Source organism: Zea mays, chromosome 2 (assembly GCF_902167145.1).
Source record: "Zea mays cultivar B73 chromosome 2, Zm-B73-REFERENCE-NAM-5.0, whole genome shotgun sequence".
Classification (NCBI taxonomy): Eukaryota; Viridiplantae; Streptophyta; class Magnoliopsida; order Poales; family Poaceae; genus Zea; species Zea mays.
The window spans coordinates 202,511,340-202,538,521 of NC_050097.1; the positions used below are offsets into that span (position 1 = coordinate 202,511,340).

Consider the following 27,182-nt stretch of genomic DNA (forward strand, 5'->3'; position numbering starts at 1 on the left):
TTAAAGCATATAAAAATCTTTTAAAAATACAAGGAAGGAGCAAATGCATCGGGGCTTGCCTTATTACAATGAAGAGGCTCCAGATCCCTCTATCAAATACCCAGTTAGATGGCTCCTCCACTTGATCAGCAGACACTGGAGTAGACTCCTCATGCAAACACCACTTCTTCTAGGTGTTCTACAGGTCAATTGTAAATACATGAATGCTTATGTAATTATATGAAATACAAACTCTCACAAGAAGAGGTGGGGAACATAAACACCACAAATTAAAGCATATAACAAGTACACACATTTTTCTACACAACCTAACACTTTACAAAAGTGACCAAATTGAATTTACTTAGGCAAACCAGAGAACTAATCCATCTTAGATCTCATCCAAAAGCTTAAAACTCCTTAAGCAACTTCATCACTTCACTAAACTATTAGGTGTCCTCATTTCATAGGTGAAGTCCTTTTTCTTTTTGGGCAATAATTAGTTCGCTAAGCAAACCATATCTTAATTCACCTTCTGATAACAAGTTTCTCCAAGAACTTTCAAATTTTTGGTGCTCAATTCTTATTTATAAAATTAAAATAGTCCTTCCCAGAGCACCCTTAATTCACTTAAAATTTGCTAACTACGTTAAAAATTCTAAATATATTTTTACCAGAGAGACCTTGGTTTTATACAACTAACAAAATTTGTCCCATATTTTTTGGATTTTTCTACAATTTACGGCACAATTCTCAAGTTCTCTCGTAAAACAAAAGGTCAAAATGTGAACGGTATCAGGCCCCAAACCGGCGCACACAACCGTGCAACAGGGCAAAGCCAGCCCGCGTTCAGGAGCTCGCGCCCCACACGTGCACATCTTGCAAAAAGGACCCCGCGCTCCAACTAAATCAATATTGACCCGATACATTGTTACCATGTGACGTTGACCATTGCACCGTCCCTCGATTTTGGCTCATTCACAAGCTCTCAGCCCCGATACCCGCCACCCTACTCCGACGAGCAGGTGACCTCGGTCACTCACGGCGGCGCTGACCTCCGACGCCCGTAGACTACCACTGAGACATGTTCACGATCGGCGCATAGGGATTCCAAAGTTTTACTACCCCTATCGAACACCCACGTGCTCTGACCACAACGCCGGCGAGACGCTTGGCCCGAGAAACCCGATCCTGAGCCACCCATGTTGTAGAGCTTCAATTAAGAGCTCATAGAGTATCACCATCTTACCTAAGGGGATGTTTGGTTTAAGGAATCACTACATCCAAATTGAGGTGGTGCATCATGAGTTCATTCCTCAAATTTGGTGGGATGACCGCATTCCTCATATTAGTACTAACTAACTAACTATGAGAAATGAGGTGGTGATGGATCAACTCATTCCATTCCACAAACCAAACAAAAATAGTGAGGAGTGAGAAAATGATGGACTAGCTCATTCCTCAAACCAAACACCATATAAGTCTCGGTGCTCACGCGAAGCTGCTCGGAGAAAGCGCCAGGTGACCGGTCGACGGCAGGACTGTCCATGGCGCCGATATGCAGCGACGCAACCGTGTTCCAATTAACCGACAATAGTAGAGTTCAAAGTACCAACGGGGCAAGCTGCTCTGACATAGGGAGAGCCCGGAACTCGCACATCACAGACACGAAACTCCTTGAGGTGTCTTGGCCACAGTGAGGTGAGAGTTATGCGGTTGTGGTCACCACAGACACAGGAAGACAGCGCGCACAACTCTAGAACTGACCAACCAAAAGATTGGGAGGGGGTTAGCATCACCATGAAGACAAGAATCACCACACCCTCCCTGTGGTCTATGGCTAGAGCTCTAGGCAAGGGAGAAAGTTTCACTGATCCAAGCCATAAGGCATCGAATTTATAGGCAAGGACATGAATCTCTGAACCTGTCTAACATCCAGTGGAGAGACGTTCCCAGAGTGACAGCACTACATAGGTCCACCCACGTGGCTTTCAAGCACCACACCAGCATATACATCTAGCCAAAATATCCAACTTGTCCAGCGATTCAAGTATGGAGGAGAGCAGATAAGGTTATACTGCTCCCAGCACAGCCCACAACATGATATTTTAGTCGAGCTGGGGTCTATAGTGGAGGGTGATATTTTTAGTAGATATTTGTAACTGCACTGAATTGTTGCTGCCCACTAAACTAGGGATATTCACCCCTTTTGTTCTACCAATCCTTGACAAGGACAGACCTACTTCACCACAACAAACTTATTCCCCAAGAATGTTTCTCCAAGTTTGCTATAACACTTAAAGCTAGAGGTGCAGGGATTACCAGGTAAATTACTCGCAAGTCGAGCACAATGCCCTGAAGTTCAGTTTAGCTAGTTGAAACATATTTCACACCTCCAGTCTAACAGAGCAGATCCGAGAGCATTTTATTCCCTATTTTGTGTAGTACTAGACTCACTTCACTTCAATACACTTGTCCCCCTTGAAATGGTCTAGCAACTTGGTATAGCACCACAAGATGAAAAACACACTGATCAAAAGTTATGATACACCAAATCTCCTCCAACTCACTGAATTTTCTGATTCAGCTATTTGAAACCAGAACCTGACAGAGAACTTTCTGACATAATTTACTCTCAGTTTTGTACAGCACCAAGTCCCACTTTCCTAAGAGAATCTATTCACTGTACTATAGTCTTCAAATTTTCTACATACAGTGTGGCTTACAACTACATAGATCAGATAATAGAGAGTTCTAAAGTTGAGTAAACAAAACCCTAAAACATATTTCAGTTAAATGAACCAGTCTACACTAAGTCTGACAGAGGATTTTGTAGCACCCCTGTCAGCAAATTGTGTACAGTAACAACACAATTTCTTTGCAATAACTTGTCTTACTATACTTAGTCTTTGACTTTGAGATGGAGTTCTTAATCCAAATCTCCTTGGATCAATTTATACAAAGCTCCAAAGGTGAGTAAAACACACTAAATTGCTTAGGAACAATCAACTGAATTCCCCTCTTTTTCAGTTTGACGACACAACTTGGAACAACCCTTTCTCCCATGTTTATGTGGAACCAAGTCCAAGTCACTTTAGCAAACTTGTTCACTTTGCTATGGTATCCAACTTTTTTATAATATTCACAATTCAAAACCTAATGTACTGGTCACAAAAGAGCTCTAAACTAGGCATCTTTCACTGATTTCAGGTTTCAATAGCTTATAGAAATTCAGTTACCAGCAAACTGACAGTCCAACTTGAAGCAGCTGTTTTACTCGACTTTTTGTATAGGATCATGCTATAACCACTTAATGAAAGTTGTTCACTACCATATGGTTTTTAATATCTCCACAACCTAAAACCTTATAGGTTAGCCACAAATCAGCTTCAAAACAACACTCACAACACTGAATTCCAGATTCAGTTACCGTTTCTAGTCTGAAAACTCAGAAAACTGTCAATCCATTTTGGACTACCTTTTCGTCTAGTACCATATAGTTTTAGGGACATGTTGCTCAATAAAGATTATACTCCAATAGTTCCTATACAAGTTTGATATAGTGACCACTAACCAAAACCTCTTGGATTCCTGAGAGCACCTAGAGGGGGGGGTGAATAGGTGATCCTGTAAAAACTTAACTTATAGCCACAAAAACTTGTTAGGGGTTAGCACAATAATTGCCAAGTGGCTAAAGAGAAGATCTTGCACAATACGACAATCACAGAGAATTCAACACAGAGGAGACACGGTGATTTATCCCGTGGTTCGACCAAGTACAAAACTTGCCTACTCCACGTTGTGGCGTCCCAACGGACGAGGGTTGCAATCAACCCCTCTCAAGCGGTCCAAAGACCCACTTGAATACCACAGTATTTTGCCTTGCTTATCTTTATCCCACTTGCGAGGAATCTCCACAAATTGGAGTCTCTCGCCCTTACACTTAAGATTCACAAAGAAGCACGGAGTAAGGGAGGGAAGCAACACACACAAATCCACAGCGAAACGCGCACACACACGGCCAAGAATCGAGCTCAAAGACTATCTCACAGTTTCTCACAAGAACAGAGCTCGAATCACTTAGAATCACAAACGGATGCGCAAAGACTGAGTGTGGATGATCAAGAATGCTCAAAGGTTGCTTGGTGTTCTCCTCCATGCGCCTAGGGGTCCCTTTTATAGCCCCAAGGCAGCTAGGAGCCGTTGAGAACAAATCTGGAAGGCCATCTTTGCCTTCTGTCGTCGGGCGCACCGGACAGTCCGGTGCACACCGGACAGTGTCCGGTGCCCGATTCCTTTCCTTAGATGGCGAAGCCGACCGTTGCAGATGCGGGAGCCGTTGGCGCACCGGACATGTCCGGTGCACACCGGACAGTCCGGTGCCCCCTTCCGACCGTTGGCTCGGCCACGTGTCCTGCGCTGATCGCGCGGCCGACCGTTGGCCCTGGCCGACCGTTGGCTCACCGGACAGTCCGGTGCACACCGGACAGTCCGGTGAATTTTAGCCGTACGCCGTCAGCAAATTCCCGAGAGCGGACTCTTCGGCCGAGGGAGCCTGGCGCACCGGACACTGTCCGGTGCACCACCGGACACTGTCCGGTGCACCACCGGACAGTCCGGTGCCCCAGACCGAAACAGCCCCTTGGCTGTACACAGCCAAGTCTTCTCTTCTCTTCTTATATCTGTTTCTAACACTTAGACAAATATATTAGTACACAAAACCAATGTACTAAGACTTAGAAACATACCTTTGCTGCAGATTTGCACTTTGTTCAACCATGGGCATTGATTTACATTTAAGCACTTGTGTTGTCACTCAATCACCAAAATACTTAGAAATGACCCAAGGGCACATTTCCCTTTCAATCTCCCCCTTTTTGGTGATTTATGCCAACACAACATAAAGTAGATAGAACAAGTGCAAAATCACTTCAAATAAAAACTCAAATTTGTTTTGATTCAATTTTGGCATATATGGATCATCCTTTGCCACCACTTGGTTTGTTTTTGCAAATCAAACTCAAATCTCTATTTCTATGTCAAACACACATGTTGAGGCATAAAGAGAGTCATTCCAAAAGAGATTGATCAAAGATTTCAAAAACTCCCCCTATTTCCCATAATCAACACTTCTCCCCACAAGAAGCCAATTTTTGACAATAGAGACAATAAAAGCTTTTGACACAACAAAAACTCTATTCTACTATTTTCAAAATCTCTCAAGTGGTAGTTGATCCATTTATCACTTTGGCCTTTATTTTCTCCCCCTTTGGCATCAAGCACCAAAACAGGATCAATCTTGGCCTTCTAACCCCATTGCCTTACCAAGATCTTCAATAAGAATACACAGGCAATAAGATTGCATGAGATGAACTTGGAATACGTTACCCTCTCATCGGAGTGCAGTGGAAGTCTTTCATGGTCCAAGTCCACCTTTTCCCTTTCAATCCTCCTTCGAGACTAAAACGTCAAACTCAAGCACATGGTTAGTCTCAAAGGGTCAAGTTGTAACACATCTCCCCCTAAACATGTGCATCACTTTGCAACGGACTTGTGAGGTCCAGGGAGTGTTTTTACAACTTGAGCACCATAATAAAGCAACAAAATGCAAAAAGGAACATGATCAAAAGCATAAGTACATGTATGCTACAATTCAATCCAGGTTCCGCGAATCTATGACATTTAGCTCACTATGCAACCTGCAAAAGGTCTTCTCATCTAGAGGCTTAGTGAAGATATCGGCTAGCTGGTTTTCGGTGCTAACATGAAACACTTCGATATCTCCCTTTTGCTGGTGGTCTCTCAAAAAGTGATGCCGGATGTCTATGTGCTTTGTGCGGCTGTGCTCAACAGGATTCTCCGCCATGCGGATAGCACTCTCATTGTCACATAGGAGTGGGACTTTGCTCAGATTGTAGCCAAAGTCCCGGAGGGTTTGCCTCATCCAAAGCAGTTGCGCGCAACACTGACCCGCGGCAACGTACTCGGCCTCAGCGGTGGATAGGGCAACGGAGGTTTGTTTCTTAGAGTTCCATGACACCAGGGACCTTCCTAAGAATTGGCACGTCCCCGATGTACTCTTCCTATCGACCTTACATCCAGCATAGTCGGAGTCTGAGTATCCAACTAAGTCAAAGGTAGACCCCTTTGGATACCAGAGCCCGAAGCAAGGCGTAGCAACCAAATATCTAAGAATTCGCTTCACCGCCACTAAGTGACACTCCTTAGGATCGGATTGAAATCTAGCACACATGCATACGCTAAGCATAATATCCGGTCTACTAGCACATAAGTAAAGCAAGGAACCTATCATTGACCGGTATGCTTTTTGATCAACGGACTTACCTCCTTTGTTGAGGTCGGTGTGTCCGTCGGTCCCCATCGGAGTCTTTGCGGGCTTGGCGTCCTTCATCCCAAACCGCTTTAGCAGATCTTGCGTGTACTTTGTTTGGGAGATGAAGGTGCCGTCCTTGAGTTGCTTCACTTGGAACCCAAGGAAGTAGTTCAACTCGCCCATCATCGACATCTCGAATTTCTGCGTCATCACCCTGCTAAACTCTTCACAAGACTTTTGGTTAGTAGAACCAAATATTATGTCATCGACATAAATTTGGCATACAAACAAGTCACCATCACATGTCTTTGTAAAAAGAGTTGGATCGGCTTTCCCAACCTTGAAAGAATTAACAATTAGAAAGTCTCTAAGGCATTCATACCATGCTCTTGGGGCTTGCTTAAGTCCATAGAGCGCCTTAGAGAGCTTACACACGTGGTCGGGGTACCGTTCATCCTCGAAGCCAGGGGGTTGCTCCACGTACACCTCCTCCTTGATTGGTCCGTTGAGGAAAGCGCTCTTCACATCCATTTGGTACAACCTGAAAGAATGGTGAGCGGCATATGCTAGCAAGATACGAATGGACTCTAGCCTAGCCACAGGAGCGAAAGTCTCCTCAAAGTCCAAACCTGCGACTTGGGCATAACCTTTTGCCACAAGTCGAGCCTTGTTCCTCGTCACCACCCCGTGCTCGTCCTGTTTGTTGCGGAACACCCACTTGGTTCCCACAACATTTTGCTTCGGACGAGGCACCAGTGTCCAAACTTCATTGCGCTTGAAGTTGTTAAGCTCCTCCTGCATGGCCAACACCCAGTCCGGATCTAGCAAGGCCTCCTCTACCCTGAAAGGCTCAATAGAAGAGACAAAGGAGTGATGCTCACAAAAATTGACTAATCGAGATCGAGTGGTTACTCCCTTGCTAATATCTCCCAGAATTTGGTCGACGGGATGATCCCTTTGAATCATCGCTCGAACTTGGGTTGGAGGTGCCGGTTGCACTTCTTCCTCCATCACTTGATCATCTTGTGCTCCCCCTTGATCAAGCGCCTCCACTTGAGGTACCTGTTCGTCATCTTCGGTTGGGGGATGCACCATAGTTGAGGAAGAAGGTTGATCTCGTTCATCTTGTTCCTGTGGTCGTACTTCTCCAATCGCCATGGTTCGTATAGCGGCCGTCGGAACCTCTTCTTCATCTACATCATCACAATCAACAATTTGCTCTCTTGGAGAGCCATTAGTTTCATCAAATACAACGTCGCTAGAGACTTCAACCAAACCCGATGATTTGTTGAAGACTCTATACGCCTTTGTATTTGAGTCATAACCTAACAAAAACCCTTCTACAGCTTTGGGAGCGAACTTAGAATTTCTACCTTTCTTCACTAGAATGTAGCACTTGCTCCCAAATACACGAAAGTAAGATACATTGGGCTTGTTACCGGTTAGTAGCTCATACGAAGTCTTCTTGAGGAGGCGATGAAGATAGACCCTGTTGATGGCGTGGCAAGCCGTGTTCACGGCTTCCGACCAAAAACACTCAGGGGTCTTGAATTCTCCAAGCATTGTCCTCGCCATATCGATTAGCGTCCTGTTCTTCCTCTCTACCACACCATTTTGCTGTGGTGTGTAGGGAGCGGAGAACTCGTGCTTGATCTCTTCCTCCTCAAGAAATTCCTCCACTTGAAGGTTCTTGAATTCGGACCCGTTGTCGCTCCTTATCTTCTTCACCTTGAGCTCAAACTCATTTTGAGCTCTCCTGAGGAAGCGCTTGAGGGTCCCTTGGGTTTCAGACTTATCCTGCAAAAAGAACACCCAAGTGAAGCGGGAAAAGTCATCAACAATAACTAAACCATACTTACTCCCTCCTATGCTCAGATAGGCGACGGGTCCGAAGAGGTCCATATGCAGCAGCTCCAGAGGTCTTGAAGTGGTCATCACATTCTTGCCGTGATGCGCTCCTCCCACTTGTTTACCTGCTTGACAAGCTGCACAAGGTCTATCTTTTTCGAAATGCACGTTAGTCAAACCTATCACGTGGTCTCCCTTTAGAAGCTTGTGAAGGTTCTTCATCCCTACATGTGCTAAGCGGCGATGCCACAGCCAGCCCATGCTAGTCTTAGCTATTAAGCATGCATCTAGACCGGCCTCTTCTTTTGCAAAAACAACTAAATAAAGTTTGCCGTCTAATACTCCCTTAAAAGCTAGTGAACCATCACTTCTTCTAAAGACAGACACATCTACATTTGTAAATAGACAGTTATACCCCATCTGACATAATTGACTAACAGATAGCAAATTATATCCAAGACTCTCTACTAAAAATACATTAGAGATAGAATGCTCATTAGAAATTGCAATTTTACCTAACCCTTTTACCTTGCCTTGATTCCCATCACCGAATATAATTGAATCCTGGGAATCTTTATTCTTGACGTAGGAAGTGAACATCTTCTTCTCCCCCGTCATATGGTTTGTGCATCCGCTGTCGATAATCCAGCTTGATCCCCCGGATGCATAAACCTGCAAGGCAAATTTAGGCTTGGGACTTAGGTACCCAACTCTTGTTGGGTCCTACAAGGTTAGTGCAAATTTCCTTAGGGACCCAAATGCAAGTTTTGTCTCCCTTGCATTTTGCCCCTACCTTCCTAGCAATTACCTTCTTACCCTTTCTACAAATAGCAAAGGGAGCATTGCAAGCATAATAAATTGTAGAAGGTTTGTTCACAACTTTTCTAGGAACATGAGCAGAATTTCTCCTAGGCATATGCACAACATTTCTCCTACACATATCTCTATCATGCTTATAGGAAGAACTAGAAGCAAACATGGCATGAGAATCATAAACATGTGAATCAAAATCATTATAAGCATTTCTAGCATGTCTCCTATCATGGTACAAGAAAGCATGGTTCCTTTTAGCACTACTAGCCATAGGGGCCTTCCCTTTCTCCTTGACGAAGATGGGAGCCTTATGGCTTGTTAAGTTCTTGGCCTCTCTCTTGAAGCCAAGACCATCCTTAATTGAGGGGTGTCTACCCACTGTGTAGGCATCCCTTGCAAATTTTATTTTATCAACTTCACTCTTGCTAGTCTTAAGTTGAGCATTAAGACTAGCCACTTCATCATTTAGTTTTGAAATTGAAACTAAGTGTTCACTACAAGCATTAACATCAAAATCCTTACACCTAGTGCAAATTGTAATATTTTCAACACACGAGTTACTTGCTACTTCTAGTTTAGCAGTTAAAACATTAATTTCACCTTTTAAAGAAGAAATGGTTTCATTACAAGTAGAAAGTTCACAAGAAAGTATTCCATTTCTTTTAACTTCTAGAGCAAGTGAATTTTGTGTACTAACAAATTTATCATGTTCTTCATATAAAAGGTCTTCTTGTTTCTCTAAGATTCTATCCTTTTCATTTAAGGCATCAATCAATTCATTAATCTTAGCTATCTTAGTTCTATCCAATCCCTTGAATAAACTAGAGTAATCAATTTCATCCTCACTGGATTCATCATCACTAGAAGAATCATAAGTATTAGCATTACGAGTGATCACCTTCTTTTCCCTTGCCATGAGGCAAGTGTGATGCTCGTTGGGGAAGAGAGCCGATTTGTTGAAGGCAGTGGCAGCGAGTCCTTCGTCGTCGGAGTCGGACGAAGAGCAATCCGAATCCCACTCCTTTCCAAGGTGTGCTTCGCCTTTGGCCTTCTTGTAAACCTTCTTGTTCTCTCTCTTCCCATTTTTCCCTTGCTCCTGGTCACTATCATTTTCGGGACAGTTAGCAATAAAATGACCAAGCTTACCGCATTTGAAGCATGATCGCTTTCCCTTGGTCTTGGCCTTGCTTGGCTGTCCCTTTCGACCTTTTAGCGCCGTCTTGAATCTCTTGATGATGAGAGCCATCTCTTCATCATTAAGACCGGCAGCCTCAATTTGTGCCACCTTGCTGGGTAGCGCCTCCTTGCTCCTTGTTGCTTTTAGAGCAATGGGTTGAGGCTCGTGGAGTGGACCGTTCAACGCGTCGTCGACGTATCTTGCCTCCTTGATCATCATCCGCCCGCTCACGAATTTTCCAAGTACTTCCTCGGGCGTCATCATCGTGTACCTGGGATTCTCACGAATATTGTTCACGAGATGAGGATCAAGAACGGTAAAGGACCTGAGCATTAGGCGGACGACGTCGTGATCCGTCCAACGCGTGCTTCCGTAGCTCCTTATTTTGTTGATAAGGGTCTTGAGCCGGTTGTAAGTTTGAGTTGGCTCCTCTCCCCTTATCATGGCGAATCGTCCAAGCTCGCCCTCCACCAACTCCATCTTGGTGAGCATGGTGATGTCGTTCCCCTCGTGAGAGATCTTGAGGGTGTCCCATATCTGCTTGGCATTGTCCAAGCCGCTCACCTTATTGTACTCTTCCCTGCACAAAGACGCTAAGAGAACAGTAGTAGCTTGTGCATTTCTATGAATTTGTTCATTTATAAGCAAAGGGCTATCCGAGCTATCAAATTTCATTCCATTCTCCACAATCTCCCATATGCTTGGATGGAGAGAGAATAAGTGACTACGCATTTTGTGACTCCAAAATCCGTAGTCCTCCCCATCGAAGTGTGGAGGTTTGCCGAGAGGAATGGAAAGCAAATGTGAATTCGAACTATGTTGAATACGAGAATAATCAAATGAAAAGTTCGAATTGACCGTCTTTTTATAGTCGTTGTCATCATCCTTTTGGGAAGAAGTAGACTCATCACTATCGTCGTAGTAGATGATCTCCTTGATGCGCCTTGTCTTCTTCTTCTTCCCTTCCTTTCGTCTATGCCCCGAGCCAGAGTCGGTAGGCTTGTCGTCCTTCGGCTCGTTGACGAAGGATTCTTTCTCTTTGTCGTTGATCACAATTCCCTTCCCCTTAGGATCCATCTCTTCGGGCGGTAAGTCCCTTTGTGAAGAGAACGCCTCTGATACCAATTGAGAGCACCTAGAGGGGGGTGAATAGGTGATCCTGTAAAAACTTAACTTATAGCCACAAAACTTGTTAGGGGTTAGCACAATAATTGCCAAGTGGCTAAAGAGAAGATCTTGCACAATACGACAATCACAGAGAATTCAACACAGAGGAGACACGGTGATTTATCCCGTGGTTCGGCCAAGTACAAAACTTGCCTACTCCACGTTGTGGCGTCCCAACGGACGAGGGTTGCAATCAACCCCTCTCAAGCGGTCCAAAGACCCACTTGAATACCACAGTATTTTGCCTTGCTTATCTTTATCCCACTTGCGAGGAATCTCCACAAATTGGAGTCTCTCGCCCTTACACTTAAGATTCACAAAGAAGCACGGAGTAAGGGAGGGAAGCAACACACACAAATCCATAGCGAAACGCGCACACACACGGCCAAGAATCGAGCTCAAAGACTATCTCACAGTTTCTCACAAGAACAGAGCTCGAATCACTTAGAATCACAAACGGATGCGCAAAGACTGAGTGTGGATGATCAAGAATGCTCAAAGGTTGCTTGGTGTTCTCCTCCATGCGCCTAGGGGTCCCTTTTATAGCCCCAAGGCAGCTAGGAGCCGTTGAGAACAAATCTGGAAGGCCATCTTTGCCTTCTGTCGTCGGGCGCACCGGACAGTCCGGTGCACACCGGACAGTGTCCGGTGCCCGATTCCTTTCCTTAGATGGCGAAGCCGACCGTTGCAGATGCGGGAGCCGTTGGCGCACCGGACATGTCCGGTGCACACCGGACAGTCCGGTGCCCCCTTCCGACCGTTGGCTTGGCCACGTGTCCTGCGCTGATCGCGCGGCCGACCGTTGGCCCTGGCCGACCGTTGGCTCACCGGACAGTCCGGTGCACACCGGACAGTCCGGTGCACACCGGACAGTCCGGTGAATTTTAGCCGTACGCCGTCAGCAAATTCCCGAGAGCGGGCTCTTCGGCCGAGGGAGCCTGGCGCACCGGACACTGTCCGGTGCACCACCGGACAGTCCGGTGCCCCAGACCGAAACAGCCCCTTGGCTGTACACAGCCAAGTCTTCTCTTCTCTTCTTATATCTGTTTCTAACACTTAGACAAATATATTAGTACACAAAACCAATGTACTAAGACTTAGAAACATACCTTTGCTGCAGATTTGCACTTTGTTCAACCATGGGCATTGATTTACATTTAAGCACTTGTGTTGTCACTCAATCACCAAAATACTTAGAAATGACCCAAGGGCACATTTCCCTTTCAATTCCAAACTACAATAGCCCAAAGATTGCTCCAAATGTTGAAATTCAGACACTGAATTTCACTAAGTCTGAAATCTAAAATTTATGACAGCTTTATTTTAGACCAGTTTTTCTCTAAGTTCAAACAGTGTTAGGCTAGGTAACTTAACAAAACTTATACTCCTCATATAGCTCTATAATGTTGTTATAATGACCATCTTCAAAATATTTATAGATCAGAAGTTACAAAGGTCCAAAGTTGACTAATTGCTATTATATTCAGCTTCTCAAATTTGATTCAACACTGAACCTTTGCAAATTACTCCAATTATTTCCACACAATTTGGAAATATCCAAATAGGAAAGTTGTTCACTTTTCCAAGCTCTACAACTTTGGTACTTCAACTTTTGCCCAATTCTCTCTAGATTTTTAATTCCACTTTTGGGGCAAGTTTGGGGTTTCAAATGTGGTCCCTTTTCTTCAAGTGATTCATGACCTCAATCCATAATCCTAAAAGCCAAGCTACTCCTTAGTACCCAATCCAACTTTAGTATATGAAGCTCATGTTCAAAATGTCCTTAGTTTAGGAGTTGTTTTGTTTATCCACAATACCAAGCAAGGTTCTCAACCTAAGTCCTATACTCAACACACGACATCACACTCATTGCAAGTTTTTGACCTAGTGAATGCATTCTAGGTAGATCAAGCAAGTTCGTTTAATGGAAAGTGTAGATGATGACATACCAATGTTTTAGATACCGTAACACCAGGGTGTTACAGCAAGGACACATCCTCGACGGGGATCCCCGTTTCTTAAATTATAACTAGGATGTACTTTCTTTGTTATTAATGCAAAACATTGTCACTTATACACATTGTCATATGTAATAAATCATTATGTGTACATCAAAATGAACACATTTATACGATAAATGATCTCTTGACAAGGTAATTATTTATTTTTATCATTAACTATTACACGGAAACATCGCTACATGCGGGTTTAATCCCCACGGGGAACATGGATGGTGAATGCTTCCCGGTTTACCCATCAGGAGATAATTTTTCCCCATTTACATCTCCATGTGGGAATAAACTTTCCCATTTCTGTCCCTTAATGGAAGAATTCCCTGCCGAGAATCAGGGGTCAGGTCACATTGACATTACTAATGCCACATGTCTCATCGAACTCGTTGTGGAAGCTCTTCTTTGTCGCTTTGAGCAACATAACATCATTTGATCCACTCGACTAGGTCACATCATCTGATCACTCGACTGGTTCGTGAACAAGTGGTTGTAGATATTGTTGAAGAGATTGATGTTTTGTTTGCTTGTGGATCATCGATCCTTAAGCTGCTTAGCGGTACGATGGTGAGAAGGTTTAGTGGTGGAGTTGTACGTGACCGGTAGTTGCCCACCCAAAACCAATCCTATTTTGTTGTTGCACTCAACGATGTCAACAAAACGCATTAACCACGCGTGCACAAGTATACAAACTCATAGACTATTATTGACTCAAACAAAGTGTAGAACTCATAAAGGTATACATGTACATACAATCCTTTCATCTTTCGTGTTAGTCCAGTCCCGTTGCTTGGAATTGTGATTCACCGGAGTACGTTGACTGATTGGAAACTAGGAAGAGCCTCATACATTCTATAAGATGGAAGGAGGATCAGGGGCAAATCTAGGTTATAGTTAGAGGGTGTGTTGAGGTCCGGCCCTGAGGTCCGGACGGTCCGGACCACGGACGGTCCGCCCTCAAGCGCGAACGATCCACGAATAGATCAGATCAGACGGTTAAAACTCCTTCTTCTCACGTGTTTAGTCCTCTAATCCCTTGGGAGCTGTTGGAGAACGCCTAGGAAAGGGTCTAGACCTCCCGCCTTATATATTTGAAGGGGCGCCTTATATATTTGAAGGGGTATGACCGATTGAAAAACCAACAATCGATCAAACAATCAATTTATCTTCCGTTCTTTATTTTTCGCCCTAGGAGTAGACAGTAATATAGACTTCTTTCTCTAATCTTCATCTCTCTCCGGCTCTACGTCGTTTAGAGCCGTCTTGGGTGGCCTGCCGATCCCAAGACAAACCGTAGGATCTCTCCTTCTGACGGAGTCCCTCCCGGGAGCGAGATCCAGGTGCTGTTGGCAAACTCCATTGACTCAGCGCACACGCGGACCGTCCGACTCGTCAGGCAGAAACCCTAGCCTCTGCGCCAGGTCGCGGATCGTCCGCGCCTTTGCATAGAGCACCACCGCCGGTACTCATCGTAGTGATTGTCGTCTAGATCGGCACCAACAGGGTGTAAATGCACCCCTAAAAATATGAATTCTATAACATATATGCATATATGCACCCTAGAAAAAAAAATCTTATATAGCCATAAGATCAAACATGCCCTACTTAATTGTGTTATAATTTCGCCACTGCCACTGAGGAGGATACAACATATAAGACTCCTTTTTCTTTAGTGGTAGATTTAGAAGATCTTCTAAAGATAAAAAAGATAAAATATCTGATAGAAGATCTACTGTGATCTAATAGACAGGGCAGAGGATAACTGATCCGGCGAAAATGCTATTAGAGCAGCTCCAGCTCCGGCCCTAGTGTGGCCTCGAACCGAGCTGTACGTGTCAGGCCACGAATACAGCCATTCCATTCGTTTGCAAGGTAAGGAGCATTGCTCTGTGCAGTTCGTTTTTGACCCGCATCAAACAATAGACAAGTAGAGATCAGAGCTCATCTGCTTTCTCTTTTGCATATCATCAAGTGAAACTAATAGAATGCTCTTGCGTCAAACCGGAAACAGCAAGCGCGACACGCGCATGGTTCGGTTGCTCCAGTGTATATATATGATTTTTTTTAGCTGTTCCTCTCTTGCTTGTGTTTGTTTCGCGTGCACGCTGGAGCTGCCCTTACCTGCCATGATTCATGAACGGAGAATTTTGAAGAATGTCTCTCGATCTTCCATTCGTTGTTTTATTTATTTTGCTTTTGTGTGTGTGTGTTTTTTTTTTTGGGGGGGGGGGGGGGGCGTCGGAGCAGGTCTCAAATCCGGAGAGAGACATGGTGCATCCAGGAGATTCAGAAGGAAACATGGCTCGTCCAAGCAACCCGTCGGGCCACTTCACGCCGTCTTTTCCGGCTCCGGCCAACATCAGCCAATGCGGTCCTTCTACCGGTGCAAGGGCTCCGCAGCTAGGCCGCCATCCTACTGCCGACACGCTGGTGCCGCCGGCCATAGGGCCACAGACTTTACAGCCGGAGAACCAACCCCGCAGGACGACCATGCCCGGGAGCTGGGCCTGGGCGCCTCCCGTGCAGCAACCTGGTGGACAGACAAGATGGGCCTGGGCGCCTCCAGCGCAGCGCCCTGGTATACCGGCGACGGCGTCTCCAGCAGCTGGCGGCTCGCCCCAGGCGCAGCCGCCGCGGGTGCCGGGCGACAAGAGCTTCGAGGAGTTCCTCCTGGAGGCCGGCGTCCTCGACCAGTGGACCCTCGACAAAATCTTTCTCGACGGTCTCGTTGAAGAGATGGTGGGAGATGGACGGGCGAGTTTGGGCCCAGTGGAGGGGATGGCTCTGCAGGCCTCTGGGGCGGCTTCCTCCTCTGTGCCGAGCAGGCATCAGGTTCGCCTGCCCGCCCAGGACCAGGAGGCACTCGGCGCTGGCGACCAAGCGGCGGCGGTCGAGGCCAGGGAGCGGAGGAGCAGGAGGATGGCCAAGCGAAAGGAGGCCGCTGCTAGACATCATCGTCCCGAGAAACATGCAGGTACCGATTACTCTGCATCGTTTCAGAATACTAGTATTTTTTTTCTTCAGCTTTGATCGTTGCTTCTCGTGCTACGGTTGCTAAGTGACATCTCATGTCTCAAGACTGATCACTGTGCTGCTGTGCCTGTGTTGCAGCTCCTCGTGGAAGCCAAAATGGATCAGGAGCTATCTGATTCGTCAAGGAGCTGAATTCTTCGCCTATGCCTGCCGTCGCCTGTTGTCTACTGGCAACAAGATTCAGAATAATTTATGTTTTTATAGTTTGTAGTGCTCCATCCGTTCAAATTTTAGGTTTATTCTTGAACAATCTTTTTCACTCTAACCATTTTGAAGAGAAATAATACATCGATATGCATAAGCTCAAATAAATATAGTCGAAACCAAAGAAATTTGACTTAAATAAAATAGCCTATAATCTAGAGCCTATTATATCCAACTAGCGTCGTAAACACGAACGGAATCTATCGGGATAAACCCTTTCTTGTTTTCATTTTTACATTTTAATTGAAACAAGTAAGGTATTGTCGGAAACGGAATCGAACACGGAATGTGCGTGATAACGAAAACGAACTAACCCGAACAGAAATGCAGTGGTAACCGTTGAAAATCAGGAAGATAAAATGAAAACATCGTCTATATCATACATAGTCTCATCAATGAACAACAAATATATGGTAACGTACAATATATTAATATGGGTAAGATAAGTACATAACGACATATTAATAATAGGTTTATAAAACATGAAACAAGCCAATATCAATATGTAAATAATTAAATACACGCCCACAATTGCACAAGCACACTTGTAGTTCACAAAAGTCAACCACACATGACATAATAATTCAAACTAAAAGTAATACTCTACAACTATAGTTCAAAGCTCAGTATAATTATCCATGATATTAGGATCATCGTCAATGTATTATTTCTCTTCATCATCATGTTCCTGGTCATTCTTCTCTATGTCTTTGTCATTCTATAATTTTGTATATAGAAATACAAGATATAATTTGCAAATAGAAATATGGATACACCATGTGGGCATGACAATAGGCCCACTAACGACATAAATACCGTATTTGAATACGATATAATCTCATATTACTACGAGAAAACGGCCGGGATATAGCCTAAACCGTTTTCATTTTTTTTCTGTTTTTTAATACTGTTTTTATATTTGTCCAAAATACGAATTCGAGCAGGACAAATACTTCCCTATATCCAATGTAGGTCTGGCCTGTTAACATACATCGCGTATTGTATGGCGGTTAAATTTCTCCTGTTTCTGTCATTCTCGACAGTAGTAGTTTAAATCCTTGAATCGTTTTACCTGGCTGTCTGGTGGGCAGGTGATGCGGGTTTTGACCCCCCCCCCCCCCCCCCCCCCCCCCCCTCCTTCTGTTCAAGCACGTATTTGTTTCCCCCACAGGCTACAGTAGTACACAGGCCACATCATGAAGTTCACCTCATACTAGCACGCGCTCTCAAACAGTTGAAACCAAATGAATAAGCGTAACCTTTGCTCGGAATGAAACCAAAATGAGTGCAAATTCGACGTCGAGGAACTCGCCTGTTACCCGTTGGGCTGTTATGGGCCTCAATAAGACGTGGCCCAACTTAATCAAGGTGAAGAATTCTAAGTCGGTTAGGCCCACGTACCTAAGCACCCCGGCGGTCGCCCGGCGCCGCTGCAGGCCGCAGTTGTAGGTACAGGGACAAATCCCCGGTTCTTTCTCCACCCTCCGACCGGCCGGCGGCCGCTGCAAGTTTCACCGCAGTTGGCAACTGGCAACCCCGCTCTGACCTAGGAGGATGTCGGGTTTCGGCGATGGGTACGTGGGGACGGCGCAGGACGCGGTGAAGATCCGGCGGCTGGAGAAGCAGCGCGAGGCGGAGCGCCGCAAGATCGAGGAGCTCAAGAACAAGTCCGCGGACGGGCAGCCCGGCCTCCTCCAGTTCGGCTCCAGCACCTCCGAGGTAATCGCCGTCACGGCCGCGCGCTTCGCTTTCCTCCGCTCCTCTACGGGTCTCGCTACCGAATTCTTTTAATCCTGTCGATGCGTTGTAATTGCCCAGCAAGCTACGAGCAAGGGACAAGGTACTGACTCGCTTGTCGCCACGGTCGTTTAGGATTCGTCTCTTTTTCGTTGTAATCACCTGTAATTTTAACTGGATAGCTAGCCCTACTTGTGATTTAGCAAAACCAGCTTGAGATTTGTCGTCTGTTTAGTTACCCATTAACGATTCACTTTCGAGTCCTTTTCCACTCATCAGTTTTGTTACTGAAGTGACCAATGGATATGTTTGTTTGTGTGTGTGTGTGTTTGATGTCGTTTTGGCTGATTTATGTCATTTAATTTGTAAAACATGTATAGACCTCTTCGCTCGTTTAATTATTATTTGAGTTTCTGTAAGTAAGCTGTTACTGTAGCTCGTGTATACCCTTGACTTTTATTAAGCTAATGTTAATTGCTGCTACATTCAGATTCTTGAGACTGCATTTAAGAAGGAAACAGTTGGTCTCGTCACCAGGGAGCAGTATGTCGAGAAGGTAATTGGCCAATTCATTCATACATACATCATTATCACTTTATCAGCCGGCTCATTTGTTGAAAACTGGGATTTTCCATCTAATATATTGTTCTTCTGTCCTAGTAGAGGGTTAACATTCGAACCAAGATTGAGGAGGAAGAGAAAGAGAAACTTCAAAAGCTGCAACAAGAGTGAGTTCGAACTTTCAATTGAAGCCTGGTAAAATCATAAGTACCTTTGCATTCCTTTCCCCCAGACAAACAATGATGTTATGTGTGTTTCAGAGAAGAAGAATTGCAAATGCAGAAAAGGAAAAAGAGGAGAGTGAAGAGTGATCCACGCTTATCTTTCTGTGATGACATTGAGAATGGAAGTGACGAAGATGATTTTGAGAATCGTAAGCTGCTTCTAACCTATCTGTACTCTTATTATTTTATTGTTTTCTTACCTCATTTATGTCCATCTCAAGCAGATCTGTTCATTTTTTGGGCGTATTGCACATGTCTCTCTTTGTTGCATTGACCAAGTTTTTTTTTTGCTTTGTTTCATTATTCCCCACTTGTGTGGGCTGATTGCAGCTTATGGTTTCATATTTCATTTGTTACCATAGTCGAGACGTAGTTTATGAACAATACTAAATATAGCACATCTGTATATTCTTTGGTCGTGTACTAGTTTGCTTCTGATAATTGTTTTTTGCATCATGCTTATCAAATTCAACATTTTGTTTTGTGATGCACTGTTTTATGTGTTTATTTTTCCTGTTGTGTTACAATCTTGGCTTCGAGATCTTACTTCTGATAATTGTGTTTTGCATCATGCTTATCAAATTCAACATTTTGTTTTGTGATGCACTGTTTTATGTTTCTTTTTCCTGTTGTGTTACAATCTTGGCTTCGAGATCTTACTTCTGTTGCAATCGTTTGCTTTAAACTTTTGCTTGAGTTGTTAAATTGGTAATGAAATGGAGTTTTATTGATGCAACTGTGGCAATAACCTTGTTGTCTTCATGATCCTGCTATTTAGTTCATTTCATGTATAGTTTACCTGTAGAGAAACACCAGAGTGAATTAAATAGGTCTTGCACAGGGCTTTCCGTAGAATGTCTTGACCCTTGCCCAGTGCCAACAGCAATGTTTCTCAGTGTCTTGACTTTTAAACTATTATTACTTGAAGTTACTGAAGAATAATAGAAGCACTCTTAATATGAACATATCCTTGCTTTTCTGAACAGAAGAAACCAAGAAAAATGGCCCTGCCAAACTTGGGAAGGATCCAACTGTGGAGACAAGTTTTCTACCTGATAGGTATTTCTGTTAGCTTATGACTACCACCTTGGAGTGTTGATTGATTCTCCATTTCCATACTTTGTTTGACCTGCAAGCTATTTGCTAAGAGTGATCCTTCAGAGAAAGGGAGGCAGAGGAACAAGCAGAACGAGAACGACTGAAGAAGCAGTGGTCGCATGAGCAGGAATTGATTAAAAGTACTGCCACATTCTGATAGAACTATTCACCTTTAATCAATCCACTGAGTCACAATTTTTTGATAAAATTTCTTCCTAACTGATTAAGCATTTTATCACATTCCAGATGAACCTCTTTCAATTACTTACAGTTACTGGGATGGGACTGGGCACAGAAGAGCAATCCAGGTTAATTTCTAACCAATTGTGAACTTGCTTCTTATTTGCCCGTTTTAAGCTTTTGATCTGTGGACTGTACAATGAAAACAAAGCCTACTACGATGCCAGGTCCGTAAAGGTGACACCATTGGAGAATTTCTAAGGGCTGTTCAACAGCAGCTTGCCCCTGAATTCCGTGAAGTACGGACAACTTCAGTTGAGAATCTACTTTATGTGAAGGAAGATCTTATCATCCCTCATGTATGTGTTCATTCTCTTGTAATCTACAAAGTTCTGTTGAAGTTCAACCTTTTTCTGATTCCATGTTCTCTCATTTGTTTGACAGCAACACAGCTTTTATGAATTAATTATCAACAAAGCAAGGGGCAAGAGTGGACCAGTAATTCTTCTTTCTTTTGTGATGTGTATATATTCTGCTCAAAACATGTTGTTTGTTGTGAAGTTTTTCCTAGTTTTTTTTATAAACAACTGTGCAGTTCTTTTTTCCATTGGTGTTTCCACCATGTAATACTTGGCTTAACTGATCACTGTTATCGTTTCATCACAGAAGACTAGCAGTTTCTTCTTTCTTTAACCTCATTAATTCGCAATTTTAAGAATATTGGAGCTGAAACCAAATGATTTCGTAATTGTAGTTGCTTACAGATGCTAAGAGATCCTTTTTGTTATTCCAGATGGATTATTTCTTCATGGCATTAGAGTTTAAACATTTAATGACACTGATTTTTGTTGACAGCTTTTCCATTTTGACGTTCATGAGGATGTTCGTACCATTGCCGACGCAACAAAAGAAAAGGATGAGGTGATTGACGTTTCGTAATGTCTTATTTATAGTCTAGTTTTCCATTGATATGCTGCATTCTAACAAATGCTTGGTCACTGGCTCACTGCAGTCCCACGCGGGGAAAGTTGTAGAGAGGCATTGGTATGAGAAAAATAAGCATATATTCCCAGCCTCAAGATGGGAGGTTCGGCAATTTTCTTCATCTTCTTTCATCAACTGTGTGGATAGGGATATGTTTATCAACAGTTTATGTTCATTCACTAATGACTCAAATTACCTTACAGATCTATGACCCAACGAAGAAGTGGGAACGCTACACAATCCATGGGGATTAGCATGGAACATCATACATAGAGAGTTAAATTATTTTGTACTTTGGATGTCCGAAATTACCAGCACTCAAGAATATGAGAATGGCACAAGTGACGATTTGAATAGCATAAATTATTACTGTTGTTTGCAAACATGTCCTGCATAGAGTACTAGGTAAAGCCTCTTTCTCACACTCCAAATATGTTGCTTTAACTATTAAAGGGGCAAGAGTACTACCTCTACAACTATTAAGAGCCAATTGTAGACCGTGCCCCCGCCCCCGCCTCCGTGGCCCCCGCTCACCCCGCTCAGGTCCGCCCCCATCCCCTCCCTCCCCCCCCCCCCCCCCCCGCCTTCCTCTTGGTCCCCTTCCGCAGCCCACCGCCGCGGTAGCCGGCTGCCGCAGCCTCTCCGCCCTTGGCGCCAGCCAAAAGCTGAGCCTGCCCCGCCGCGAGCTCGTGCTTCCACCACCGTGGCAGCGGCTTCGGGTCCATCTGCGGGAACCGCGGCGGCAGTTCTCCCTCCCCTTCGCTGCAGCAGCCACCGACGAACGGGTAGCACTCGGCCGCGTCGACAGCCCGCATCCTCATGGCGTAACCCCTTCGCATTCAGTCGAACAGGTCAGCCACGTACGCTAGGGAACACCCCCGCTCGTGTCAAAACACAGCAGCCATGCCAAACTGTCAGAAGACGAAACAGAAGCTCGAGCCGGGAAAAATGGAGAAAAACGCGCGCGCTTACCGTATGGAGAATGGCTCAGCGGCGGCGGGCTTCGCCATCCTGCCTTCCTCTCACCCGGGGCGCAGGTGCGCTCCGCCGGCGAGAGCAGCTCGAGGCTCGAGCTGGGAAGAGTTGAAGGGAAGGGGAGAAGACGGAGGTGGCGAAAAAGAAAAACAAAAGGCGAGTCCAGAGGGAGCGGTGCGTGGGGCAGAGGTCCTGTGGGTCCCGGCGTACGGCGGATTGGACGTCACGGTTCGCCGAGTCACCTGCTTTCAATTACTGCTCTGCCTCGTGAAGCGCGCGTGTTCTTCTTTGGTGGGGCTGGCCGTGACCGCGCGTCGTGTACGCTGCGCGCTGTGGTGCCGCGGCGGCGGCGGTGGGCCGGACCGGGCGCGCAGGCGGCCTTGCCCTCCGGGTATCCCGCGTCCGCGTTACAAGATTTCAAAGTTTTTCAAGACCGTCGCACCCCCAGCCGTCTGCTTCAACCCCGGGCTGTGAGGAGAAGGAGGACGACGATGCGCGAACTAGCCAGAGAGCGTCACCTTGGACCCTCAGGGTCGCGAGCCATACACGGGCGTCGCTGACGACACCACGCTGCCAACCCTAGCCGCGCCTGCCTTCCTCCCCCGCTTGCCGTCGAGTATCGATGTTTGGAGGTGGGGGCGCCTTCGCCGGTGAGGTACCTGGTGGGGGCAGCGATCATGATGAGCGGCGTGGTGCCTTCCTCCCTCCATGTCCTCCTCCGCGCCGAGCGCGCCCTCTGCGACCGCGACGTCGGCGAGGTCCACATCCCGCTGTCCGAGCTCCTCTCCGGCGCCCCCGACGGCCCCGTCCCCGCCAAGTTCGTCGCCTACCAGGTGCGCAAGATCTCCTCCGGCAAGCCCCAGGGAGTCCTCAACCTCTCGTACAAGCTCGGCGAGGTCGCCAACGGCTACGCCCCCGCCCCGCCGCCCAGTCCGCCTACGCCCAGCCTCCACCGACCGCCACGTACCCGCCTCCTTCAGGCAAGGCTGATGCCTACCCGCCTCCCGCCGCGTACCCGCCTCCTTCAGGCAAGGCCGACGCGTACGCCCCCCTGCCACCGCATACCCGCCGGCAGCCAAGGCCGACGCGTACCCACCTCCATACGGCGCCTACCTGCCCGCCGGCGGCAAGGCCGACGCTGCTTACCCGCCCTCATCCGGCTACCCACCCGCGGCAGGCAAGCCAGGCAAGGGGGGCGAACCGGTGACGGCTTACCCTTCGGCCGGTCCCAGCACGGCGGCGCCCTACGCTGCTCGTCTGCCGCAGTACAGCTCGACTGGTGGGGGCAGCGATCATGATGAGCGGCGTGGTGCTCCCGCTGACGTACATGATCTTCCGCATCAAGACCTCGTCGTCCTCTGCCTCCGCCGCGGGGCCCTCCTTCTCCAAGCAGACATAGATGTGCTCTGTCTCTCTTCCTTCCTCACTCCATGAGATAGCGGTATGGCGACGCATCACATCTGCATGCTCGCATTTAACAAATTCGTGATGCGCCTTTGCTGCAGGAACAAGGGACTCATCTGAGCGAGTGGGTGGATCGATCGCCTCCCCCTGATGCTCTGATTGTTTTGGCATGGCGAGATCCTGCAACTGCTCCTCGAGACTGGGCACAGCGGTGGATGCCATACCAACCGTACCGTACTGACCAAATGTGGGGGCGTTTCCTTTGAGCTTTCTCGCATACATTCAACTAACTGTTCTTGCCTTTCAGCTGGGCAAGTGGAGCACTCGATCCTGAAGGCGCTGCTGCTCACAGTAGCTTGACATCAATCAAGAGGTATGGCTGAATCGTCGTCAGGATTTAATTATGACTTTTGTTTCAAAAGTAGGAATAAAGAAAAGAAGGAACACGCACGCTACTTTTCACGTGTTTCGAACGGAAAAAGGATGATCAGGCCACTGCTCTGCTCGTTCCGTTCTGATGCTGCCTTTTTGGACTCGAGCTGTTTTTTACCTTCACAGCATTGCACAATGATTGGAGAGTGAGAGTGATGCTTTGCTGCTGACTCATCTTCTTACCGAAACCTTCCAGGGGTGTCTGGGCTATGATTGCATCCTTCCTTGCCTACTGCACGCTTCAGGCACCTTCAACGTGAGTAAATTTCCTATCTTTTCTCTCTCTTGTAGATAAGATTGCCTCTTATGGCTGTATGTTTGTATTTTTCTTCTATATCAATAAAAACAGGCACTGTCAGTTTCTACTCGTTCAAAAAAACGCGACTCGAACATAGGAGCTTTATCAGTGGAGTTGCATCTTGTTTGTCAATTGGCGGTTGGTGCTGAAGCCGCAGAAGTTTTTGTGCATATGTGGATGATGCTATTTTCATGTAGCAATTGACAAATTGCCCATAGGGACACACGGTGCCAATGGCATCTTCACTACCTGCCTGTGCTTGCTGCAAGATTCTGCTCCTTATATTCCTGTCTTCGCAATGTTGCATCACCAGTCGTTCATTCTATACCCATTTCCAGCTCCCATAAATCGCAGTAGTGCTTTACTGATAATCCATAGCCATTTCAGCTCCCATAAATCTGCTGTACTGATTCAGTGCTCCTGGCAATTTTGTCACAGAATACTTATTAGGCCCCACCCTGCTGTCTGGCGCCTGGTACATGGACTGGCTGTCGTTTACCTCGTTGCTCTTACCTTCCTCCTTTTCCAGGTTAGCCAGATGTGGGGTTTCAGTTGGACGTATAATGTTCTGTTGTCGTTGTTGGCGATGATTTTATTAGTTTTGGCAACTCAGTCCGAAGGGCATACTGGTTCTTATCTGTTTCTCATTTCCCAGAATCGTGACGATGCTCGCCAGTTCATGAAACTCCTCCACCCTGATCTTGGAGTTGGTAAAATTTCTGCGCCAAATAGTTTCACAAGAAATGTAATATATTTCTTTCTTTTTTTAAAAAAGACGGTGGTGATAATAAACCTTTTGTCTTTCCAATGCAGAATTGCCAGAGAGATCTTATGGAGCTGATTGCCGTTTGTATGTTCCAGAAAACCCTAAAAACAAGTTCATAAATATTTATGTATGATTTTTCTGTATGAACCTTCCTACTCTATGAAGACGCACATGCTCTGCTTCTCATCATTGCTATTGCTCTATTAAATCTAGACTGTCTGATCTATGTGTAGGAGACATTGTTTGATGAATTTGTTGTTGCCCATATCCTTGGGTGGTTTGGCAAAGCTGTGATGATACGAAATCAACTTCTACTTTGGGTCTTGTCGATCGGCTTTGAGCTAATGGAGGTTAGATCTGGGTGTACTATTGGAACGACTTCAAAGATATTTTTTCATTCATGTCATCTTTTTGGCAAGGAAGAATGCTTACTATGACATTTTGCAGCTAACTTTCAGACATATGTTGCCAAACTTTAATGAGTGCTGGTGGGATAGCATTATTTTGGATATCTTGATCTGCAATTGGTTTGGTGAGACCTTTGGAGATAATTAATGTTCATGTCTCATACATTCAGTTACCTTGCTTACATTAATGTGATCTGCAATAAGTTAGAAGTAAGCAGTCCACATGTTCTCCACTTGCTTGATTTTATACAGTTTCTTTGCATAAGATTCTATCAATTATATCCTTAAGTCGGAAAGGAAAATAAAACATCTTTGACATACATCTGACATCGCATTATTTGACTATAACATTTAATGTTATGTCACTTGTTCAATACTCATGGCATTGGGAATCCAAGAAGAATTGCTGGCTTTTGTGACATTGTTTAGCACTGATAATTCTATTCTTTCTACTGAAACACTTCTATTTTTGATACAGGTATTTGGGCAGGAATGCACACAGTCCGTTACTTTGATGGCAAAACGTATGAATGGGTCGGACTGAGCCGCCAACGAAGCATCATGGGTAAGGTATGTTTATTGACAATACATTAACACAAACATGGTTTCTCCATTTCATGAATGGTTACTCTTGTCATAATTTTGTCACTATATAGATATGACCTTCATTCCTCCCCCATTTTTGTTCCTGAATCTGTTATGCCACCGGCTACAGTTCTGTTAGCTATGATATAAACAGTCGTTTTGTTTGTTGCATGATACGCAAACTCTCGTTGTTGTTTACAAGCTCAACTTTTGATGCAAGGTTGGTCGAGGAAAATGGCGACGTCTGAATTTGATCTCACGATGTTTCGCCCAACGAAACGATTCTTTCGCCGAAAGCAACACAAAGCAGAAAGAAAAAACAACTGTGTGTTTTTTGACTAAAACTCTGAAAGGAAGCAGTACTAGAGGGAGGCTACAGCACCAGGCACCGACCTTTTTTCCTCTAAAGGATCTTTCCGTGCTCGCTGAATCCTATTCTATTCTTTTAGCTTCATTTGTCTCCATGGACAGCACGACGACATGTCTGCTCTTCACGCATTCTGACGAGGACGACAATGGGGTGTTGATCTGGCGATCTGCCACCTACTATTGATCTAATATTAAGTTTATAATTTTTAGGGGTTTCTTGGTTCCATAATGCTTGGTTTGATTTGATCAGCCATATGCCTATGTATTGGTTTTGCCATTCATTCAATAGCATGTACTTTTGCCATTCATCCAATAACAAAAGTACAATGACCATAGATAACTGAAAATTAGTGTTTTTCATATCAATGTATTTTATTATATTGGTTCCGTTGCAACGCACGGGCATGTATCTAGTTAATCTATTATGTGCCGGTTGGAGTATTTGTAACCCCATTTTTTATGACCGTCAGACCATGACCATCTAACACTCCAGTGTTGGACCAATTCTGAGTGGCCGTTGATCCACAATTTTCGGTTGGTATGTTGCGCTCTGTGAGAGCATCTCCAATAGGTTCTTAAAAGTCTTTCCTAAATCAAG

At 45.3% G+C, this 27,182-nt stretch overlaps 3 protein-coding genes across 4 annotated transcripts; all 3 read left to right on the top strand.

Moving 5' to 3' along the window:
* The first annotated feature begins 15,580 nt into the window (after positions 1-15,580).
* Positions 15,581-16,652, top strand: LOC103647621 (uncharacterized). Its single transcript, XM_020549373.1, has 2 exons — positions 15,581-16,301; positions 16,439-16,652. Exons 1-2 carry the CDS (start codon positions 15,596-15,598, stop codon positions 16,474-16,476), a joined length of 744 nt encoding a protein of 247 aa, XP_020404962.1. The 5' UTR covers positions 15,581-15,595; the 3' UTR covers positions 16,477-16,652.
* A 1,268-nt stretch (positions 16,653-17,920) lies between these two features.
* On the top strand, positions 17,921-21,770 carry LOC100279523 (uncharacterized). 2 transcript variants are annotated; one of them, XM_008669568.3, is made up of 12 exons: positions 17,921-18,283; positions 18,792-18,857; positions 18,965-19,029; positions 19,123-19,235; positions 20,076-20,145; positions 20,248-20,324; positions 20,431-20,492; positions 20,592-20,723; positions 20,809-20,862; positions 21,220-21,285; positions 21,377-21,451; positions 21,552-21,770. In XM_008669568.3, exons 1-12 carry the CDS (start codon positions 18,119-18,121, stop codon positions 21,600-21,602), a joined length of 996 nt encoding a protein of 331 aa, XP_008667790.1. In that variant the 5' UTR covers positions 17,921-18,118; the 3' UTR covers positions 21,603-21,770.
* Positions 21,771-23,000: 1,230 nt separating this feature from the next.
* Positions 23,001-26,884, top strand: LOC103647622 (CDP-diacylglycerol--serine O-phosphatidyltransferase 3). Its single transcript, XM_020549120.2, has 12 exons — positions 23,001-23,253; positions 23,399-23,646; positions 23,829-23,956; positions 24,029-24,100; positions 24,356-24,415; positions 24,896-24,986; positions 25,113-25,167; positions 25,271-25,350; positions 25,457-25,573; positions 25,671-25,755; positions 26,109-26,200; positions 26,436-26,884. The coding sequence occupies exons 1-12, from the start codon at positions 23,001-23,003 to the stop codon at positions 26,766-26,768; spliced, it is 1,614 nt and encodes a 537-aa protein (XP_020404709.1). The 3' UTR covers positions 26,769-26,884.
* Positions 26,885-27,182: the final 298 nt, after the last annotated feature.

Coding starts and splice junctions, on each gene's coding strand:
- LOC103647621 (XM_020549373.1), top strand. CDS start 15,596: ATGGTGCATCCAGGAGATTCAGAAGGAAACATGGCTCGTCCAAGCAAC. Junction 16,302..16,438: donor TCGTCCCGAGAAACATGCAG/GTACCGATTACT, acceptor CCTGTGTTGCAG/CTCCTCGTGGAAGCCAAAAT.
- LOC100279523 (XM_008669568.3), top strand. CDS start 18,119: ATGTCGGGTTTCGGCGATGGGTACGTGGGGACGGCGCAGGACGCGGTG. Junction 18,284..18,791: donor TCGGCTCCAGCACCTCCGAG/GTAATCGCCGTC, acceptor TGCTACATTCAG/ATTCTTGAGACTGCATTTAA. Junction 21,286..21,376: donor CAACAAAAGAAAAGGATGAG/GTGATTGACGTT, acceptor GGCTCACTGCAG/TCCCACGCGGGGAAAGTTGT.
- LOC103647622 (XM_020549120.2), top strand. CDS start 23,001: ATGATGAGCGGCGTGGTGCCTTCCTCCCTCCATGTCCTCCTCCGCGCC. Junction 25,756..26,108: donor CTTGATCTGCAATTGGTTTG/GTGAGACCTTTG, acceptor TTTTTGATACAG/GTATTTGGGCAGGAATGCAC. Junction 26,201..26,435: donor AACGAAGCATCATGGGTAAG/GTATGTTTATTG, acceptor TTTTGATGCAAG/GTTGGTCGAGGAAAATGGCG.